This window comes from Clupea harengus, chromosome 15 (assembly GCF_900700415.2).
Source record: "Clupea harengus chromosome 15, Ch_v2.0.2, whole genome shotgun sequence".
NCBI lineage: Eukaryota > Metazoa > Chordata > Actinopteri > Clupeiformes > Clupeidae > Clupea > Clupea harengus.
This window is the reverse complement of record NC_045166.1, coordinates 13,431,460-13,444,323: the sequence shown is the minus strand read 5'-3', so window position 1 is coordinate 13,444,323 and position 12,864 is coordinate 13,431,460. Positions and strand designations below refer to the sequence as shown.

The window sequence follows — 12,864 nt, the reverse complement described above, 5'->3', positions numbered from 1 at the left end:
CGTGACATTTTCTCAGTGGTTTTGTTTTCTAATTAATGCTTGTTCATCGTTGCGATCGTTGTTATGTTTATAAGAAAGAAATACAGCCTTGCAGGGCAAAATACAGGGGAATTTGGGCGATTTTGATGCACAAAATGATGTTTCCGTCTGAAAGTTGCAATTCTGTTTCAAACGGTACATTCTGCGAATTCCGTCCGTTTTCTAGTATCGCGGAAATTTTCTTCCCGCGTACCTCCTGAACCACTTCGCGTACCCCAGTTTGGGAACCGATGCTCTAGAACAATGACTACGTGTTTTGACTGTTTCAAACTGTGATAAACATGTTTAAGTGACCTAAATATTATTTCCATGAACTGTGTTAGTGGTAATTATTAGTAATATAGCGATATGACCGTTATTAATTCATCATTCCGTTAATGGCTAACGTTAGCACTTGTTAGCCAGCTGTGCTTTAATCTGTTGTTGCTCTGATTCTTGATGTAACGAGTATAATAGTAACTTGCTGTGTTTAGTATACCTTCTAAGTATTTTCTGTATTACAGTTTCACTCATGAATTTCACCTGACAATCAATAAAGTAGTGTACTCGAGTTTGGCTGTCTGTTTACCTACGTTAACGCACTGGTGGTGTAAAACACGTAGTAAGAACAGTACATAGGCTTTACTTATCCACAACGAAGTGCACCTGTTGGTATTACAAAAGGACCACCAGTAAGACTGAATACCATGAGTGTGTCTACTACCGAACACTTTACGAAGTACACTGCAATACAGTGCACTGACATCTGTAGTGCACTCATCGCTGATAAGTGCTGTATCAAATGGAACACTTACGTTAACCACTTGGCGGAAGTGACGGACGCACGTTGTATACGGGGACTTTTATTTTGACAAGTTAATGAATAAGGGAATAAAACAAATCTGTTCACGGCACCCGCGAAATTAAGGCGGGAGTGACGTACGCAAATCTGCTCGCGATACCCGCGAAACTAAAACTGACAAAATGAATGCACTGCTTGCCCTCTTTTTGTCCCTTGTTTACCCCTTTCTCCTCCCCATGTGGAAACTGCGATACCTCCACACCCGCGGCAGGAACCTCCGCCTTCTGGCTGCACTCGAGATGGTATGTAAATTTAATTGTGATTTTGCCTTACCTTCACAGCATAGCTTCATGTAGTAGTCGCAATTAAATTCTCCTAGCTAGGTATGCTACATTCTCAATTATCTTTGTCAGAAGTAGCCTTCTTCTTTGCAATCCACATACACGCCATATGGAAATAAAACATGACAAATCTGTATATGTTTGTCCCTAGATTCCAATTAGTTTTAAGAATTATCCACTGAAATGATAGGCATCATCTGCTTGCATTCACACAGTAATAGGCCTACTTTGACTGACTGTACTTTTATACACATCTGATACAGGAATCATTTAGCAATTGAACACACAGGCATTTAAATTATTGTTACAAACAAGCATCAATTCTAATATAAATCAGAAAACACAATAAAAGACTACAAAACCTCAATGACAATATTTTATTGATAAAATTACTTACATATTAATATAATCTTCCCTTCCCCTCCCCACACACTCTACAGCAGCCACCCAGTCCCAGGCGGCGCTGCCGTATCAATGTTGCAATGCCACTGCTGGCATTGTATTTTGATGGCCACAGTGACATGAGGGTGGACTTCAGGCTCACCCGAGAGTCATTTAACGCCCTCATGGCTGTGCTGGGCACTGATTGTGACCATGGTTGGGGCCCTGAGATCTCCTGTCTTGTTTTTATTTTTTGGCTTGCCAGCGCCACCTCCTATCGGGTGGTGGCCAGGGCCTTCGACATGCCCCGGGCCACCGTTCACCGGCTGGTGCACAGGATGAGTGGGCAGATCGCTGCGCTCCTGTACACCGTTGTCCGCCACCCTACAGGAGAGGAACTCCCACGCCTAGGTGCCCGCTTCGCCCGTCTAGCTGGGTCAGCAGCCTTCAGCAGAGTGGTGGGGGCTATTGATGGCTGCCACATCCGAGTAAAGCCCCCAGCGGAGGATGCTGCCTGTTATTTCAACAGGAAGCTTTTTCACTCCATCCAGCTGCAGGCCATCTGTGATGATAAGTGCAAATTTATAGATGTGTGTGTGGGCTACCCAGGCTCAGTGCATGATGCCAGGGTCCTAAAAAACAGCCCCATCTACTATGAGCAGTCATACCCTCCACCAGGATACTGTATCCTTGGGGATGGTGGCTACCCCTGCCTGTCCCAACCCATCTGCCTCATGACCCCCTTCAGGCAGCCTGTCCGCAACCACCTCCAAGCACGCTACAACTGCTGCCTGTCAAAGGCGAGGTGTGTTGTGGAGAGGTCCTTTGGGATACTGAAGACGCGATGGCGGTCCATCTTCTTGAAGGCCCTGGAGGTGGATGTGAGGTTTGTGCCAGAGGTCATTGTCTGCTGCACTGTGCTCCACAACATCTGCCTCACCAACGGTGACCTGCTGGAGCCAGATGCAGATGTCGGGAGGGCAGCAGAGGACCAGCCAGCACCAGAACCAGCACCAGCACCTCCAGGAAACGTCTCTGGGGCAGAAAACAGAGAAAGGATAGCCATTCAGTGCTATGTCCCAGACCATGACTACATTTAAATTAATGCAATAAATATTTATAGGGGGTTCTGAACACCAGAATTGCCCTATAATTGGCAAACAATTTATGAGTTTGTAATATTTCACCATCACCATTTCACTTGTTTAGCAAATTATTTTGTCAATATGCCTCTAAAATTCCACAAGAGACTACTTTTCAAATGTATGCAGTTTAAAACTAAAATATAAATAAGCATTTTATGAGAAGAATATAACTAATCTCTTGCACATTTCAGTATGAGCTCCTAACAGCCCGCCCATTAGCAAATGACAGCTACTCATATGATAAGGGTATGGAAATTCAGTGGTCACTATTGACTTCCTAGAAAAGTAAAACAGGCCTCAGCCCCCTACGGGTTAAGTGTTAGTAAACAGACATGTACATAAATCTTAAGTAACCAGGCTTTATTTTTGTCCAGAAATTCTCTCCAAAAGGGTGAGGAGGCGCTCCTCTCTGGCAGCTGCCTCACTCATTCTGGCGGCTGTCTCCCTCTCTCGCCGCTCCTCTCTCGCTGCTGTCTCCCTCCTCTCTGCTGCTGTCTCCCTCTCTCTGGCGGCTGCCTCTCTCTCTCTCCTCTCCTCACTCTCTCTGAGAAAATGAAACCTTCTCTCCTCTAAGGCAACCGTCTCCCTGTGGCGACATTCTTCCCTCTCCAGGGCCTCCCTGTGTCGCCGCTCCTCTCTCTCGGCAACCTCCCTTGCCTCGCTCAACCTGGCCTCCTCTGCTCTCCTATGTCTCTCCTCCATCTCCGCCCATGCCTCGGAGATCCTCCTGTCATTTTCTTCAATGACCTTGGCAATCTCCACATTGTCTACCCTCCGTCTTTTTGGGGTTGACACTGTGGAGGAAGCTCCACTTGCATTCCTGACCGGGAGGGGTGTGACCACAGCGGCTGGATGAGGCAAAGAGGACTGGAGGGGTCACAGATGGCCTGGTCCCCAGTGCCTCATCCATAAGGGCATACCACTTCCAAGAAGCAGCAGTGACCCCACCCCCCTCTGTGCTCACACCCGTCCGGGGTTTCTTGAGCTCCTGCGGATGAAAAGACAGCCAAACTGGAGTTGCACATCATTGCGCCTTCAACTGATCTGGTAATTGGTTATTGAACTGAAGGCTGACCATACGATTACTTTACATTACTTTGAGCACAATACATAGATAAGAACAAGAGTAACAACAATCACCCTAATCATAATATATTGCATCCATGTACATGTACACTGCATGTAAATACTCACTAGCCATGCCATCTCTACATTGTGCAAGTGTGTTACTCTACAGGGGCAAAGTTATGATCAAGAAAGATACTTTATTGGACTAGGCTTTGTTGGACACTAGGCTTAATCTGACCTTATATTTGTGAACGAGGTTCTCCCACCTCTTTTTCACGAGCTTGGGATCCAACCTCCCAAGCCCTCTCTCCTTTATGAAGACCCTGGTGGAAATATATGCTGCTTTAACATCTTGCCTCAACCACATCCCTGACACAGTAATGACCACATTGATCATTGCAAGGTTAGCAACTAAGGCAACCATTTAGAGTAAAGTCCTATTAGCTACCATATGAGTCATTTTACTTACTCAAATCCAGTCACGGAGGCGTTCCTCTTCCCCGTGAAGAGGGATTTGTTATCCGACCGCCACGGGATTAAGGCCCTCGTGTCCTCGTCTGTCCCTAGACATGTGAAATACCACGACATTAAAATAAAAAACACACAACAATGATTGAAAGCTACAATTATTTCCCGCTCGTCAAGCTAAAAGTGTCCGATAAAAGTGCACCTTCGCCGGACTGGCAAAGAGGACCGGGTGGTGGATTAGCCAGCTAGCGTATCATAACTGCCATGCAGATCCAATGGCATCTAGCTAGCTAGGTATGCTAACAGTCGGTATACATCATATACATCGTTAACGCCACCAAATACTTTTAATCTGAGAATGGCATGTTAGTAGTACATTTTAATATCAGTACAATGTTTAATTACCGCTGATACTTACATTCACGGTCTGTAGCTTCCTGGTCTACCGCTTGTGCTACCGTAGCCATCTCGTAACGATAGCTATCGTAACGGTATTAATTATCGGGCGGCGTGTGGGTAAACGTTCGCGTTGTCATGTTAACCCGTTATTAAACTGAGCATATCCATTATTAAAATTGCTATTTCGATTGTTTAACAGAACAGCCGTTGTTTAACACTGTCCGATGACTGACAAGCGCCTGGAGCCCGCCACCTCCCCCTGCTCGTCAAGCTAAAAGTGTCCGATAAAAGTGCACCTTCGTCGGACTGGCAAAGAGGACCGGGTGGTGGATTAGCCAGCTAGCTTATCATAACTGCCATGCAGATCCAATGGCATCTAATGCTACCTAGCTAGGTATGCTAACAGTCGGTATACATCATATACATCGTTAACGCCACCAAATACTCATGTCGCTGGCTTTAATCTGAGAATGGCATGTTAGTAGTACATTTTAATATCAGTACAATGTTTAATTACCGCTGATACTTACATTTACGGTCTGTAGGTTCGTGGTCTACCTCTTGTGCTACCGTAGCCATCTCGTCTGCCATTGTTTTAGAAATAAAATGAAAAGCTGGCGAGAGGGCTCCTCCTCTTCCGCTACGTAGCCAAGATGGCGCCCGTTTAGGGCCAGTAGTGTCTATCGTTTCACACTGCATGTTTTGCCCGTTTGCAGTGCGCCATCCGGGTACTTTCAGTGCACTGAATTCTGCTGGTTTTGTCAGTGTGGCGCCCTAAGCACTGCAAGTCAGTGCTCGAAGTGCTCAAGTGTCCGGTAGTAGACATAGCCTTGGTTTGAGTAGCTGGGCGGTCCTCTGCAATGTTGCTAGGGGATTCATTTCCCCTTGCTTGCCTTTTGATAGTAAGTGCCATTTTTTTTAATGGTGCTTTGGACCTTAAGTACCTCTTCTGAAGGCAAGAACTTCAGTTTTCTGAACCTGGGGTCCAAGGCAGCAGCAAGGAGGGCAGTGTTACAGACCTTTCACACCTACGCGTTAGAATGCGTTGATCCAACGGATGTCGGAGGAGGAGGAGTCTGGCGCGTGTGGTTCTGTTGATACCAGAGACGTTATAGTGAGATTGACAGGTCAACAAACCAATCACGCCACTAGCAAGCTGCTTACCTTGTAAGCTGTAGCATCCTAACATTAGGTAGGGAGCTCAGACACCTCGCACATCCTATCAAACGTATTTTTCAGTTACAATAAAGGGGTTTTTACATTGTACAGTGTCTATTTCTCGGTAACTTTTTAAAAATCTAAGCAAAAAAAAGTCAAACAAACAACTTTTAGGTACAAATACGACCATCTACGGAGTTTGGTCGCCATCTTTTTTTTTGAGCTTGCCGCTTTTTAGACGTGAGCATATACGGGATCTGATTGGCTAGCGCCTGTGCTGTCAGTTATGCATGAAAGGCAATTTGATTGGCTGACACATGCATTGCCTCACGAAAAGTTGAACATTCTTCAACTCTTGCCGCAAGCAAAGCATGAAACGCAAGGGAACCCAACGGAGCCACAATTCAGTTCGGCAAAGGATGACGTCACCGCATTCCAACGCAAAGGTGTGAATGCTGTGTCAGACACTGACAGTGTGGTGAGATCGCCACCCCCTCCTTAAACACTTTAAGCCACTTTATTCTTGTATCATAACCTTGTGTATTGAAGTATTGTATTGTAGCTTCTAGCTATACTTCTGGTACTCTATACTTCTGGTACTACATGATCCATGCTCTCCATTGGGGTGTGTTACCTTGGACTCACACGTACACTTTGGAATGCGTTGATCCGTCAAGGTTGACGTCATCCTTTACCGAACTGAATTGTGTCGCCATTGGGTTCCGTTGCCTTGCGTTTCATGCGTTGCTTGCAGCAAGAGTTGAACAATTTTCAACTTTGAGAGGCAACGCATGCGTCAGCCAATCAAACTTCCTTTCATGCATAACTGACAGCACGGGCGCTAGCCAATCAGATTGCGTTTATGCTCACGTCTAAAGAGCGCGAAGCTCAAAAGAAAAAAAATGCCGGACCAAACTTCATAGATGGTCGTATTTGCGCCTTAAAGTTGTTAGTTTGACATTTTTTTGCTTAGATTTTTTTTAAGTTATAGAGGAAGAATTAGACACTGTACAAACTGTAAAAACCCATTTATTGTAACTGAAAAATTATAGGATTTGCGAGGTGTCTGAGACACCTATCTAATGTTAGCATGCTACTACTCACAAGGTAAACAGCTTGCTAGTGGCGTAATTGGTTTGTTGACCTGTCAATCTCACTATAATGTCTCTGTTATCAACACAACCCCATGCGCCAGACTCCTCCGCCATCCGTTGGATCAACGCATTCCAACGCGTACGTGTGAGTCCAGTGTTAGGCTACTAGCCAACCGATAGCTTCAAGAGCCTCCAAACACTGTGTCCTTAAAATGCCCTTGATTAGTATCAGACGTGTTTAAATAAATCATACATGGTCATCTAATCAAGATGGCTACTGATGAGCTCTCAATTTTGCTCCTGAGATTCTCCTGATATGCATCCATCTTTCCTGATTCTGCATACCTAACTGTATTCAGCAGTGGCACTCTTGATTAGCTGAGCGCACATGGTCTAATGGACTTGACTCAGGTGTGCTTAGAGAGGGTATATATATCCTCTGGAGAAGCCCTGAGAGCCCTACCTGGAGCACTCAATCAAACTATAGGCGATGTGCTGTCTTTTAATGTCACGTTTATTTGGTCAGTGGGTGCATCAATGTTGTATTTTAAGTTAGAAATGAATGTTAAGTTGAATTACTGATGCTGGAACATGGACATCTAGGGAAACAGAAGCAACAGTTGAACAAAATGGCTCTAACAATGTTTCTCTATAAACTACACCAAGGAGGGCGGGACACCATCATTATCTCAGGAACACCCCAGAAACCGTCAGTATTGTCAACTGACTGGCCACCATTATCGCAGGATTAGTCAATATAACTAACCAAAATAAAGATGAAGGTAAGATAATTGTGGAAGATCTAGAAAGAGTAAAAGAACTACACAGGAATAGGTGGGACAGAAACCCCATTTGGCATGGCCAATTCTGATTGGATAAACAAGACCGTGACATACAGGAAAGAGGAGGAGGAGCCAGATCTCTAAAAAAGAGATCTGGGGCTTCTTCATATGAGGTGCTCCATAGACCAGCTCAGTAGTAGTTAACTGCTCTGAAATAAGGTGTTCAGTACCTTCACAACCTCTCTGCCTTGGGAAGTTCGCGAATCTATGACACTGTTCGACCACGAATGATGATTCCCAGACTAAAATCATCTACTGGCATTTGTTAAAAGTTTTATGTGACATTAACCTACTTTCTTCTCAAACTGTTGAGCAAGTCGCATTGAAACACACTAGCCTATTACACTTAGGAAACAATTCAGTGGTTTCAGACCACAAGAGCTGCTTCTGTTAGCAAGATAACAAATTTCGTATGTGCATGAGCTTTTTATATATATATATATAGTCTGCAGATGGGAAAGCTTATCGCCATGGGTTCTTTTCTTTCATTTTCTCTATTTACATATTAATGTTCAAAATGGAAATTGTAGGTAATATCGTTACCTAGCTAACATAGAACTAGGGGTGGGTATTGCGTCAAATTGATTTAAGGTTTTGTTTTTGAACAATGTGAAATCGCAAATTGGAGATTAGGGCTTCCTCTGCTGTTAAGCGCTAACGTCTAACGGGCCGCATACATGATAGTGAAGTGAAAATCTATATCCCATTTATTTCTGTTGGAGGCAGGCGATTGTGACACAGACGAGCGAATTGGGCGTAGCGAGCGAAAAATGTTGGAAGGTTTAATGCTATGCAAATGAGAAGTAAATTTCGCCAGCAGCGGCCAATCAGATTGTTTGGTGTTGTCTGAGACGGTTTGAAAGTTGCAGGACTTAGCGTCGTTCGGTTTTTTAATTTACAAAAAAGAAATGCTTGGAGGGTGTTGCAAGGGGTTGTTGTTGTTCCTCGATGTTAGATATTTAATCCTGTGCTTTTTTTAACAGAATGACAGTTCTTCTATAACGACAAGTGACTAGATAGCCTACTAGCTGGCTAGCTTGCTAGTCCAGTTTGTTACGCTATTTCAACATGCCCACTCAAAGCGAAGTGAGCGGATTGGTTCGCTGGCATGTATCCCTACCACAACGTTACAGCGGTAACATCGGTAGACAAAGCTTCAGTCACCAATCAATTCTACTGATCTATCAAACGACCCTTCATTAGACATGTTGGAGTGGTTGCTTTTTTACAATGTCACGTTGGCGTAAACCGTAGAATAATAGCAACCGATTACACTTGTGTTTGAGCAGTGCTGCTGTATATTAATCAATAATGAATAATTGTTGTAAATAATGTGAAGTCACGCTAGAACAGATTAAACATCACAAATTAATAATCGATGGATTTTTACTTATGTTAACAAACAGTCAAGGTCTACTCTTTATGTTGACTGCTGTAAAACTGTACTTTTGTTGTCTTGTTGCACTCCTGCCTTTTGCCTGTTTTGTTCTCCTTGTCATGTGACTATGTTGTAGCAAATCAAATCTCATTGTATGAATATTTTGTAACTGAGCTATGTCTGAGTAAAGTAACATTGTGCAACATTTTAACCTTGAGATAACAGCTTCAAAATCAGTTTGGTGGTACACTGACTTGTAATATTGAGAATGTAATTTGTGTCACTGCCACAGAACCAGTGTTGACAAGTTGTCGACTTTGTCGCTATATCTGGCGACTTTCCAGACACCCTTGGCGACTTAATTAGCAAAAAGCGACTAGAGACAAATCTAGCAACTTTTTTTTGTCATTTGGTGGATTAATGTGTTGACAGCACTGATAAACCATCTCACATGTCCCGTTCTGCAGTTCACGTTACAACCGATCTCACGAGAGCTGAGTACAGCGACTTTTGGGAGAGCTAGCAAAGTTGGCAACGCTGCACAGAACGCCTGGTATTGCACTACTTTGGGGTACAGGGCGCGAGACCTCTCGTGTAAATTACTTAATTCTTAATGGCACTGTTATGCTAAATGGTGTCCGGTTGACGTCATATTGGCTTTCAAACGACTTTTGAATGAAAGTTGCTATACCAACGCTAGCATTACATAACCTGGACACTTTTTTGGAAGTCAGACGACCTAGGTGTTGTCAGAACATGCTAGCGCATGTATGGGTCGAGTGCAAGAAACCTAGCAAAACAACCGCCTGGAGACCGAAAACATCAACTTCATGAATATCATTTATATTATTTACAATTACTTTGTACTAGTTAACAAGTGTATTTTAACATAGCGTAATCTTGTTAGCGAGCCAGTTAGCCAACCATTTATTAAATACATCTATCTAGATAGATAGATAGATAACGTTAGGTAACATTAGTTAGCTATCTGCATGGATAGACGGATAGAGAGTGAGAGAAAGATAACGTTAAATAGCTAACGCTAGCTAGAAAAGGAGTCCAGATGCAGCATGGATATCATCAGATGCCCAGACGCTATTTGGCATGACAGCACCACCACCACACGCCAACACTAGAGACGATGTGTGAAAAGACTCCCTGGAACCTGGGCTTTTTTTCTGTTAATTTATTTATAAATGTCTGGTGAATCTGCTGGACTCAATCGAACTTCACCTGCTGGCTAAGGGGGCGGAGACTATAAATAGTCTGCTCCCCTGGCAGTTCACCTTTTTCCACTCCCTGCCAGTACTCCACCGTATCCTGAAGTGTGCGTATTCCAGTTAACGTGAGTGGTCAATTCAATTCATCCTTTTGATTGTTTAATTTGTATGCCTTTTGTGACGTGCTATGTTGACCAATTCCTTTGTTCTCAAACATGTGCCAGGAGCCATGTAGAATTGTTTGTTGTTTGATTGACCATTCCGTTATTTAATTTAATTGTATTGTTTCTTTGTTTATGTTTTTGATGCAGCACACAGAATAAAGATCAAGCTAACAAAAAAGGAAATAAAACTACTGGTGTTACATCCAACCTGCCTTCTCTCTTGCATCATTCTCTCACTCCACTCCTTGCCGTTCGGGTCTTCTGACCGAGACTCTGTCTGCTCACCCAACATTCACTCCCCCCGAACCACATCACCCTACAGTTCCTTCAATGTCAGTGGATAGGAAGAGAAAAGGAGAGTTGCCTGGGCAAGAGCCTTGTTGGCGAGAGCGAAAGATTATAAAAGGATGCCCAAGCTGGCCTTTCTTTCTTTTGGACTGGTCAGTATGACACATTAGCTGTCTTGCTATGTCATGTGTTGTGCTTGCCCGATGTTTGATTGAGTTAGGAGAGTGGTTGACTCGCTGTTTTTTATCATCCCGGCCAATGTCATTTATGAAAGAATTCGAGGTAGGCTGTAACCTTATTGGTGTCATCCCTGTCTCATGGAGATTTATAGTTTTTCCAGATGTCATCGACCTCAGTCCTGTCTCTGGCAAATCCAAATAAATTAATCTTGCGTCAAAAGGTTTGATCAGTCTTCATCAATCTCATGCCAGTAAGCCTTGGAAGTTTGCAACGTTGAAAACCTAACTCCTAGCTTGTAATAAATGACACTGTCCAATGAACACAGAAGAATTGTTTCAGTTACATTTTTTTTAGTTAAGATAAATCTCCCACTTGCTGTTATTGGGATTAAGCTCTCACCACAGATGAATGTGACCCTGGCTTTTGTCTCGTCCAGCCAGGGTACACTGGGCACTGGGTGCATTGGTGACACTGCCTGTGGTGTCGGACCCGGAGCACGGAAAGGTCCAGCATTGACCACGCTCCATCATCATGCCCTGTCGCAGGACAACCTGGGTAGAGAAGGGGAAATCAGGGGTTACAAGAGAGAGAGAACAAATTATTTGCTTCATTGCTGTTTCAAAACATCTCAATATCTTACTTGTACGTGAGAACAGCAGGAAACTCCTCATGATTCTGTCCAGCTGTTCTAAGATGGCCTGCAACCAGCCCGCCACCTTCTTGTGACAGGAACCGCACTCCAGGCACTCGGTGGCCAGGAAGTACCAGCCGTTCCTGTCCAGTCGGCTGCGGCGAGGACATAAGCACCTGCTCGTACTCTTTGCTAACGTTCGTGACCCAGGCAGCCGTCCCGGCAGCACCGCCTGCAAGCATTTTGGTGATCTGCGCAACAGAGAAACACATAGCATGTAGTCACACGTCAAACTAAAGTTTATTGTATGTTTATCATCTGTGTAATTTATGTTCAGAGTACTTGTGTGCATCAGACAATAAAAGACTTGAAACACATTTAAACACAAACATTTTTTTATAGACATATATTTATCAAAAACTATTTACAACTATTCAGTTGGGGGTGGGGGAGCTGCCCGCCGCTCTGCCCGCTTTTCCTCCAGCCACTGCTCTAAAGTCCTTCCGTCGGCCCGGGAGCAGAAAGCCTCCCCCGCATGCCGGCTGTGGCCATATTCTTTAGTCTTAGGCTGGCCACAGTGCCGGCAGTTGAATTGGGAGGCCTTCCTGTGTTGTTTAATGTCTTGGCCTTCCTCCCAGCACGACGCTCTTTCTCCTGCTGGACCTTCCACCTCCAGAGGGTGGAGCGTGGAACTGCTACAGCAGGGGCGGAGGAGCTGGCGGGTGGAGCAGTGGTGGCTGTGGAGGGGGCGCTCGTGGCACCAGCGCTGGTGGACGGGGTGGCTGAGGAGGAGGAGGAGCTCCGGGGCTGTCATGGAAAAAGGTGTCCGGCTGCGAAAAGGGGTCCGGGCGACGTCACAATGGCTTTCGAACGACTCTTGAGTGACAGTTGCTATACCAACGCTAGCATTACGTAACCCGGACGCCTTTTGGCTATCAGTCAGTGAGTCTCAAGAGTCGTTTGAAAGCCATCAGCTACTTTTTAATCGCTTAATATTGTGCCTAAACGGACACTACGTAACCCGGACCCCTTTTGGCTATCAGTCAGTGAGTCTCAAGAGTCGTTCGAAAGCCATCAGCTACTTTTTAGTCGCTTAAGATTGTTGCACAACGGGGGAATTGCTAATCGCTAACGAGATGCTAGTGGCTACGCCTATGTGCTTACTTACAGGAGACTGGCAGCCAATATTAAGCGACTAAAAAGCAGCTGATGGCTTTCGAACAACTCTTGAGACTATCTGACTGATAGCCAAAAAGTGTCCGGGTTACATAGTGTCCTTTTAGGCAC

At 44.6% G+C, this 12,864-nt stretch overlaps 1 protein-coding gene and 2 long non-coding RNA genes across 4 annotated transcripts; 2 read left to right on the top strand and 1 right to left on the bottom strand.

The window, feature by feature from the left end:
- Window positions 1-769: 769 nt before the first annotated feature.
- Window positions 770-2,706, top strand: LOC116223844 (putative nuclease HARBI1). Its single transcript, XM_031582023.2, has 2 exons — window positions 770-1,122; window positions 1,602-2,706. The coding sequence occupies exons 1-2, from the start codon at window positions 1,003-1,005 to the stop codon at window positions 2,640-2,642; spliced, it is 1,161 nt and encodes a 386-aa protein (XP_031437883.1). The 5' UTR covers window positions 770-1,002; the 3' UTR covers window positions 2,643-2,706.
- Window positions 1,524-4,451, bottom strand: LOC116223845. The gene is made up of 2 exons (XR_006152850.1): window positions 4,225-4,451; window positions 1,524-4,078 (listed from the first exon to the last, which is right to left on the bottom strand). It is a non-coding gene; the product is annotated as an uncharacterized LOC116223845 (long non-coding RNA).
- A 5,814-nt stretch (window positions 4,452-10,265) lies between these two features.
- LOC122133541 lies at window positions 10,266-10,685 on the top strand. 2 transcript variants are annotated; one of them, XR_006152852.1, is made up of 2 exons: window positions 10,266-10,439; window positions 10,633-10,685. It is a non-coding gene; the product is annotated as an uncharacterized LOC122133541 (long non-coding RNA). The 2 variants fall into 2 exon arrangements; XR_006152851.1 differs by having other exon boundaries at window positions 10,626-10,685.
- The last annotated feature ends 2,179 nt before the right edge of the window (window positions 10,686-12,864 follow it).